This window comes from Neodiprion lecontei, chromosome 2 (assembly GCF_021901455.1).
Source record: "Neodiprion lecontei isolate iyNeoLeco1 chromosome 2, iyNeoLeco1.1, whole genome shotgun sequence".
NCBI lineage: Eukaryota > Metazoa > Arthropoda > Insecta > Hymenoptera > Diprionidae > Neodiprion > Neodiprion lecontei.
The window spans coordinates 35,638,736-35,648,384 of record NC_060261.1 but is presented as its reverse complement, the minus strand read 5'-3'; the positions used below and the strand labels follow the sequence as shown (position 1 = coordinate 35,648,384).

Genomic DNA, 9,649 nt, shown 5'->3' with positions numbered 1-9,649 from the left:
ACTTCACGTCGTAACGATCGTCTTGTGGTTTACCACGATTTTCGAAACGAACACATTTGAAAAGATGTAGTAAATTGATGTGTACTAAAGTAATGTGTTCGAACGAATTCAAACCGATGCAATATGTCGTGATCAAAGCAAAATCTATCCTACTTTAACATGCAGATACTGAAGAACGCATGCTGACCTGCTGTTCTAGAAGAATCATGCCATTGTCACAAATGGGGCTGGTCAATTGAACAAACACGCTTGATGTATTTGAAAAAATATAATCTTGATCTCACACATAACAATATCATTAAAATTCGATATGTGCAACCTACGGAGGTAGTGTTTGGTCGATCTGGCCGCAATTTTAATTTAATTTTAAAAATTAACTTGTACTTAAGGGCTTTAATTTTTTTTTTCCTCTCACTTCTTTTCACCTTATCATAAAATTATAAGCAACGTAAATCACAATCTTTTTCACATTCGCAGCTTTTAAAAGAAAACAGTTTGTATTAACGTTCGAAACAGGATTGGTAATTTATAAATATGTAATATCAACCGATAATACTAGTAAGTTCGTCCTCTTCAAAAAAATTCACATCCTCCATACCCTGCGGCATGTAATTCAATCCAGAATCGTCTTTATGCAGCATATTATATCCTTTTCCATTTCCTGTAACATTTATTTTTCTTTCAATTACTGTGATTATAACAAAATCTTTCACAGACATAGAAATTAACACGAAATATACCAATTTTTTTCTTAATCAAACACACAAATTCGAATAAATTCGGATAAATTTTGACAAATTTTGTGCAACAATCTTCATATATTTGAAATGTTAATAGTTTTGGTATACATTGTAACAGCAACAGTGGCACGTTTCTTTCCACTTACCGAGTAGACTGACCAATTTTGAGGAACCCGTACTTCTCAAGTGGATGGGGACGTCAGGCTGTTGCCCTTTTTGATTGGCCACCAATCTTTGCGCCGCTCTAAGCGCATCTTCCATTAGCCGAGACTTTGGAGCTCTTGCCAGGTATATAGTGCACTGAGCCAATAACACGTCGCTTTCAGGCATGCCAATCATCTTGCATCCGTTCATCACAGACACTGCCATACCTAAAAAGAGGTCCGCCTTACATGAAATAGCCAAGTCTGAGGTCATGCTTAGAAACTTTTTACAATAAATCACGTGCTTGAAAAAAATAGATAAATGAAGTTCAGTTGCAGAGATACAGCAGTAATAAATAGTGTACAATTTTCTTCGCCTACATACCCAACGCTTTAGGATCAGCAAGGCCAACATCCTCGCTAGCCATTCTAACTAATCGTCGGGCAATATACATGGGATCTTCGCCTCCAGCCAGCATACGAGCAAGCCAGTAAAGCGCAGCATTATCGTCACTGGCCCTAACGGACTTGTGCAACGCAGATATTAAGTTGTAATGTTGGTCCCCCTTCTTATCGTACAATATGTGTGACTTCTTCAGGCTTTCCTTCACGTCAGCCAAGGTAATGAGTCCAGGTCCTTTCTCAAGGAACTCCTTTTCAGCAGGAACTTTTGATTGGATTGCAAGTTCAAGCCCTCCCAAGGCTATGCGTGCATCACCGTCGCATGTTTCAGCCAACCACTGAACCGTGGGATCATCTACTATAAACGTTGGAACAAACGACTCATCAGTCTCAGCCGATTGTGTGTATTCACCCTCTGAACTGTACAATTCATTGACAGTGTTGTTACTGCTTCCAGAACTAGCGTTCTCAGAAGCAGAGAACACCTTGCCCTCCATGAAGGTTACAGCATTTTTAATGATCGAAACGAGGTCAGGAGTCGTTAGCTTTTCCAATACAACGACACGGCATCTGCTCAACAGAGCAGAATTCAAACTGAAGCATGGATTCTCTGTCGTTGCTCCTACCAAAGTCACAGTGCCAGCCTCGACATGGGGCAAAAAAATATCCTGCTGGAGCTTGTTGAACCTGTGTATCTCGTCCATGAACATCACGGTGCGCCGACCAAATTTTAACTCATTTGCTGCTCGGCTAACAGCTTCCTTGACATCATTCACGCCCGACATTGCCGCAGACAGTTTTACGTACCTCATCTTACCACCAGGCGTTTGTTTACATATATGAGCTATCACGTTCGCTAGAGATGTCTGAAATTTCAAATGCAAACTGCATTCCTGTTTCTTCACAGTTGTTAACCGTAATTACAAAGTAGCACAAAATTACCTTCCCACAGCCTGGAGGTCCCCATAAAATCATGCTAGGAATTTCTTTCTTTTCCAACAACTGAAGGAGGACTGACTGTGATCCAAGAACATGTTTCTGACCTACGTAATTCATCAGACCCGTAGGTCTCACTCTTTCGGCAAGTGGAACATGGTCGTCTTTGTGAGATTTTTTAATACTACCAACCTGTACAAAACTCATATATTATTATTCGTAGTTTGTATTTCATTGCAAAATGTAACAATGTACAAAGTCTTGGTAAAAAATGTTTCAAAGAACGCTTGAACAGAAAAGTAGTGGAGGGATTTCGAGAGACTTGGTATTGGAGATTGTTTAGTTAAAGAATTTTATAAAAATTGAAGGGAAAAGTAAAGGTTGGATGACGTACTCTGGAATCGTTTCACTGCATGCAGTTATCGTGGCACAAGAAACGTTGGTACTCAAGTTTCTACAGAATTATATGAATGATGAAGACGATTACTTTGTTCTGTTGAATATGGGGAGCGAGATTGGCACTTTCGGCTGAGGTGATACCGGCAGCGGCACTTTGTTCGTCATTCTCCTCACTTTCCTCCAAGTTTTCACTGGACGCCAAGTATTTGGCTTTTTTGACCAACGGCCCGAACGATTTTCTCTTGTTATTACCTTGCAGTCCTGAGGAGTGGAACCTTTTGATACCACCAGATTCCACCGAAGATATCGCATTTTTTGACATGTCATTTAAAAACAAACATTTATTCACGTGGCTCTCGATCTCCGAGGCCAAAAACTCCTTACCACATATCGGGCAATCCATTTCTATATTCTATTTTTAAAGCTAGTAAATGAATCGAAGATAAACTTTCTTCAATTTTACCGAATTGAATCCTTTCTTTGATGCTCTTTGTACTCTCAGTTCTACTAACATCGTTATTAACAGCCACACATTTAACAGCTGACCTCGAGCCATTGTCAATTTGATTGTATGAACAGGTGGCAGCACCGAATGAGCAATTTAAAACCAAATTTCGCAATGATGCGTTCAGCCTAGTGATCCGCACAAAATTAACAATTATAGAATTTATCGATGATTGATAATGAATGCTGGATGGTAACCAAGGAAATTCACAGTAACTCTTTCACGGTTGTTCATTTCAATAATTGAGTCGTAGCACAGGTAATTTCATTAATTAAAACGTTCAGCAACTTAATTTCGTTCGCGAATATTGTTTTCGCGAATCCAATATGTTATACAGGTAAAAACCATTCCAACGCTTTTACTGTTTACATTAATTCACGAATTAAGGTTAAAGCGTTGCATATAACGTTGCATGATTCATTATAATAATATATAAAGCAATAGCATTCTAATTTTGACAATGAGCAAGTTGTTTTCTTCAGGAGTTACATTCCTATGTTAATTCATAATTCTTTATTTCATTGTCTGTAACCAAAACTCCAGCCATGCACGTTTTACTGTTTTCGCGTAACTGCGTCGGTAAAAGAGATCGGAATATTTGTAGATCCTAAATCTCAAGATCGGTAACTTCTCTGTATTTTAGCAACAAAAATGTAATCTGAGACAAATTGATGTGATGGTTCACTTTTTCCAATACTAGTGTTTTCTTTCTTGCAATGCGCAATAACATACCTATTTCCAATCTCACTGTAAATTTGAGACAATAAATAATCATCCACCAGCATCCGAAACACCGAACGCTAGATAGTGACTAGCGCTGGAATTGATCAGGTAAAATCATCAGCTGCGCGTACGAAAGAAGATTGCAACGTGATTATTGTTCATCTTACACTTACCTTATACGTCCCGCGACTTCAAAACTTATTGTCACGACTTGATATAATACTTTCACTGAATATAAGGAGAACAATGTGATAGAAATCACATGTGAAAGTCTTTAGTACGATGTGTCGTGGATATGCGCCGTACATGTAGATAGACATCCATACTTTGGTCAAAATATCTCCAGCTTTGAGATTTATACCGTTATGACGCTGACCTGGATGCATGCCGGGTTCTCCGTGCAGACATTCGCGGCTCTTATCGCTCTAGGTATTAATTCGTCACTTCGGTCCAATGTTCACGTGTTTTGTGTGATTTGTTCAATATATTTTTCTCAACATAGTGCATTAAAATTCAAAAATAAGTAACTATGGAAGGCCCGCGCCGCAGGAAGATTAAAACAATTGACAATAAATCGACAGAGCGATCTTCTGAACTCACTGGGAATTTTGAGTGCAATGACACCGGGGATTTTCCGCAGAAAAATATTAGAGACGAGGTGCTGCTGAATAAATTTTTGTTACTTTGTTTTGTTAATCATTGTAATTATCGTCACTGTTATTATTTTCTATAATAATTAATATGATTAGCAAAAATAACGTTGTTATGCTAGATACATGCACTTATGTGTTGTCAATGTTATTATAATGGTTCTAGAAAAAAGTAACTAATAAAAAAATAAACCTAGTTTTAATTATAAAGTTATATAGAAAAAAGAATTATCAGCTCCTACAACACTGCACAGTTATAATATTATATGTTATACCTTAATAAGCTTCGATTTTATATATATATAAATGATGAATATTACGATATGCTGCAAGATATTCGTTACTTTGTAATTACCTTTTCTGACCCAAAATAAAAAAAAAATTTCTGCTTTACTTCGATATCAAAAATCCATTCTGAACGCTACTTTTTTGAATTTCATTATTTTTCGAAACCGCGTATCTTTTGCTATAATGAAAATTCTATCTTGATTTTCCGAAATCTTTTCTAATTGTAAAAAATGGGCGCTTCGGAAATAGAAATTAAATCATAATATCTCAGATATGACAGTGGTTAAAATTTTTTTCAAATTCGTCACATTGTTTTTTGACCATGGTACTGCAGGACTTTCATATCAAAAACTCTAGAACAAATCTGAAATCTCAACTTCTGATCTTCACTGATACCTCGTGGAAAGCTGCCTTTACATTTTCCTATGTACTCAAAGATAAAATTTCACACTTGGTTTGAATACTAACTCTTTTATCTCTCATTTACGTTCAAATTGTTTACAGGGTGACGGTGCGTCAGTATCTGAAATGCCAGTTGAATGTAAAGCCAAGGAGACTGGAGAATTATCTACGACTTTGCCAACCCGGTTGAGAGTAAACCTGGAAATTGATTTAGTTGCTGTAATTTTGTTACTCAGTGGATTAGCAACTCGATTATATCGACTGGAAGAACCTCGAAGCATTGTGTAAGGTTTCTGTTATAGTAATGATCCTTTGTACATTTCATAATTGACTCAATATATACAAGTAAATATTGTGATTCTGATTAGGTTTGACGAACTTCATTATGGGAAATATGTTGGACTCTACATGAAAAAGACGTATTTCTTCGACTCACATCCACCTCTGGGAAAGCAGTTGATTTCAATCGCTGCTTATTTAGCAGGTTTCGATGGGAAATTTAAATTTGACCGAATAGGAAGCGACTACACTGACATGGTTCCCCTTTTTGCTCTGAGAATCATCCCAGCTTTCTGCGGCAGCTTGGTACTGCCAACTGTTTATCATTTGGCTCTTGAATTAGGCTTCAAACAATGGAGTGCGACTATAGCAGGAATGATGTTATTATTTGGCGAGTATAATAATTTGTCAAATCAAAACTGTTTGAGGAAATCGCATTGCCTTTACGTTTCATTCAATACGAATCCTACCATATATTTCAGACAACGCCTTCCTAACGCAGTCACGGTTTATTCTGATGGAAAGCATCCTGATACAATTTTCATTATTTGGCTTGCTGTGTGTTGTCAAATTTAGAAAGATTATGGACAAGCCCTTCACAATATCCTGGTGGATCTGGCTTTCATTAGGAGCTTTTAATTTGTCCTGCGCTTTATGGTGAGTAAAATTCACACACAATAGAAAATACAATAGAATTTCAGAAACAAACTTCAACAACAATTCTATTTGCCTATATTCTTTTTTAGCGTAAAGTACGTTGGGTTCTATTCGCTTCTTCTTTCGGTTGCGCTGATAACCCGTGATTACTGGAGTCTGCTTCCGCATCGATATTTGTCAGCAGGTCTCCTGTATATTCATTTGTTTGCAAGAATATTCGTACTCATAACTATCCCAGTAACGGTGTATGTGGGAGTGTTTTATGTTCATTTATCTATCCTGACAAAAGCTGGACCCCACGATTCGGTGATGACCAGCGCCTTCCAGGCTAGTTTGGAGGGTGGTTTGGCGAGCATTACTAAAGGTCAACCTTTGGAAGTTACACACGGTTCACAGATAACCCTGCGACATACCCATGGTAGAGCATGCTGGCTGCACAGCCACAATCAAGTGTATCCGCTTCGTTATCCAGACAATCGGGGAAGCTCTCATCAGCAACAAGTGACTTGCTACTCGTTTAAAGATGTGAATAACTGGTGGATAGTCAAGAGACCAGGAACAGACGGTCTGGTCGTGACCAAGCCAATCGATCCCATAAAGCACGGGGATGTGATTCAGTTGGTGCACGGAATAAGCAGTAGAGCGTTGAACTCGCATGACGTAGCCGCACCAATGTCTCCGCAAAACCAAGAGGTGTCTTGCTACATAGATTATAACGTTTCTATGCCAGCACAAAATATGTGGAGATTAGATATAATCAACCGAGATCAAACTGGACCAATTTGGCACACTATTCAAAGCCAGATACGGTTGATCCATGCGAACACAGAGCAGGCGCTAAGATTTAGCGGTAGACAATTACCAGACTGGGGATATAATCAGCACGAAATTGTTGCAGATAGAATAATTGAGCAGCCAGATACAGTTTGGAATGTCGAGGAGCATAGATATACCAAAAGTGAAGATCAAAAGCAACGGGAAAGAGAATTAGTTGGTGCTGAAATGATACCGCTGCGTGCCACTACGTTGAGCTTTTGGGAAAAATTTGTGGAATTGCAAACAAAGATGTTCTTCAGTGCCCAGGAAGGTCAAAACAGTCATATGTATTCCAGCGAGCCCCTAGAGTGGCCAATGATGACACGTGGCATCGCCTACTGGGTCTCAACTGAGAGTAACGTAAGAATACTGGACTTAAAATACTTAAATAATCGAGAATTGATTGGCTGTCACAATTATTTTCCTGTTGCAGGCACAAGTGCATTTGCTGGGTAATGTAATTGTTTGGTACTCTGGGACAGTGTCGATTCTGATATACTTCTTATTGCTCATGTTTTACTTAATGAGGCGTCGAAGATTGTGCTTCGATGTATCGGATCAGGAGTGGAAAAGATTTGTTAATTTTGGTGAAGTTCTTCTTGTTGGGTATCTCCTTCACTACCTGCCCTTCTTTTTCGTAGAGCGCACGTTATTTCTACACCATTACTTACCAGCGTTCGTATTCAAGGTCTTAATAACATCAGCGGTCATCGACCATCTGCACTATTTAATTGGGTAAGTATTAATTGACAAATACATTTTTTTACAAATGTGCTTACAAGAAGTACTACTAATGATAATCCTTTTCAGAGAACGACTGAAATGGCATATTACCTTGTTTTTATTCAAAATCAGCATTGCAGCATGGATAGGTATGATTATATATGTATTTAAAAAATTTGCTGTTTTAAGCTATGGTACAACTCCATTGACAGTCACAGAAATATTGAAATTGCGATGGCGTGATACTTGGGATTTCATTATCCATAAAACTTGAGTTAGAAAATTTAATGCACGTTACTTCGATCTGATCAAATAATGATTTAATAACTGATGATGTTGTTTGCCGTAAAAATATTCGTTTTCAACTAACACTGCCTTATTATTGTCACAGTCGGGAAGAAGGCAGATTGCAGATATTCATTTCCCTTTTTCTTGTCGGTTGAGTAAAAATCTGTGATTCCCCAATATATACATGTAGATACAGTCTACAATAAACAATCTAGTAATATGAGATATACTATTTCGTAAGTGGTTTTTATATCAATTTTATTTACTTGTTAAACAGACATTACAAATTTTTATAATATTTCTACAGTTGAGTTATGAATATCTACTGTAACTCGTAGTTCAGATGAATGTATGAAAAATAGGTATATTATAATATAATTCCGGATTCTAGTATTTATTTACAATAGCAGTCGGATGTTAAATGGTTGAATCAAGACATTCCACTATGAAAACATATCATGAGATTAGTATTCTGAGGCATGATGTATTAAATTAAAGCGTAAGCTACCGTATAATTTATTGTACAGAAGGTATTCGTACTGATTATCTGCTAAAATTTTAGGAAATCGAAAAGTATTTACAACAGCCCTGAAATTACCTTTTGATATTACAATATACGTATTGGAGATTTTTTCTTAAATACATTTTACAGTATAAAAGTCATTGATGAATTTGTTACTTTTGATATGTATCCATTCTATGACGAACAGTTATACTTGATGTTATTTGGGAACAACAGATTTGGATAATGGGATTTACAAATGGCCATAAACTCTCAAACATTAGAATAGAATTGAAGTACCATTACTATAATGGTATACTCACACAATATACTCTTCAACAAATGATAATACTGAAAATAAAGAACAGTACGACAATCACTTAAATATGTATAATATGAAATTAAACCTGCGAGAAAACTCTACAACATGGTATAAAAATTTTACTTATATTTTGTATTATTTATAAACTAAGAAAATGATGGTCAAGTTTTTAAACGTATTTTAGCTATAAATTTAGGTGTATTTCCAATGTACAGAGGACTATGGGTGTGATATAAAACATTGACATAATGTATACAATTTGTATTCTAGTTTTTTATTAAAAATAAAAATTTAATACATTTGTACACATACGATTTTTCTGCCTTCTGCTTTTATGGATTGATTATTACTTAAATGATTATACTAAATCACACGTGTTCGGCATGATGCTATGGTCGTATTTCATTATCCTGAACACTCCCACAATAATCAAAGTATAATCAATATCCACCAACAGATACACAACTTGATGATGTACAGTCAGTGACATACATTCAATTCCAATTCAATACAAGTTCACACACTGTACGAAATAAACAAATTCAAGTACAATGCAAGAAAGAAAAAAAAACTCTAAATAATATGTTATCCATTCATTATTACAGTATACTTACTTCTGAGAGAGCCCTTTCTTTTCTCTCAAAATCAAACAGATCTTGTAATTGATTCCATATTCTGTAATTCTTCATTGTTGTGCTCTGAGAATGGGACATATGTAAAAATTTAACCCACCTGTTCACCAATTTATTCAAAAGTTATGTGATCAGCAATAGGATGTGATATATTCAAATTCTTAATTTTTTTAAATCTACGGTTCTTACTCATCTTTCTCACAGTTAAAATTATATGCATAATTTCAAGACCTTGGCGACTT

At 36.4% G+C, this 9,649-nt stretch overlaps 2 protein-coding genes across 3 annotated transcripts; one reads left to right on the top strand and one right to left on the bottom strand.

Annotated features, from left to right (window-relative positions):
* Positions 1 to 253: 253 nt before the first annotated feature.
* On the bottom strand, positions 254 to 3,700 carry LOC107226432 (ATPase WRNIP1). The gene is made up of 5 exons (XM_046732124.1): positions 2,709 to 3,700; positions 2,228 to 2,413; positions 1,269 to 2,151; positions 887 to 1,111; positions 254 to 661 (listed from the first exon to the last, which is right to left on the bottom strand). The coding sequence occupies exons 1-5, from the start codon at positions 3,021 to 3,023 to the stop codon at positions 543 to 545; spliced, it is 1,728 nt and encodes a 575-aa protein (XP_046588080.1). The 5' UTR covers positions 3,024 to 3,700; the 3' UTR covers positions 254 to 542.
* Positions 3,701 to 3,846: 146 nt separating this feature from the next.
* On the top strand, positions 3,847 to 9,041 carry LOC107226441 (protein O-mannosyltransferase 1). 2 transcript variants are annotated; one of them, XM_046732123.1, is made up of 7 exons: positions 3,847 to 3,956; positions 5,291 to 5,472; positions 5,557 to 5,858; positions 5,950 to 6,124; positions 6,214 to 7,300; positions 7,374 to 7,675; positions 7,751 to 9,041. In XM_046732123.1, exons 2-7 carry the CDS (start codon positions 5,315 to 5,317, stop codon positions 7,935 to 7,937), a joined length of 2,211 nt encoding a protein of 736 aa, XP_046588079.1. In that variant the 5' UTR covers positions 3,847 to 3,956; positions 5,291 to 5,314; the 3' UTR covers positions 7,938 to 9,041. The 2 variants fall into 2 exon arrangements, with proteins under 2 accessions (XP_046588079.1, XP_015522743.2); XM_015667257.2 differs by lacking the exon at positions 3,847 to 3,956 and adding an exon at positions 4,005 to 4,506.
* The last annotated feature ends 608 nt before the right edge of the window (positions 9,042 to 9,649 follow it).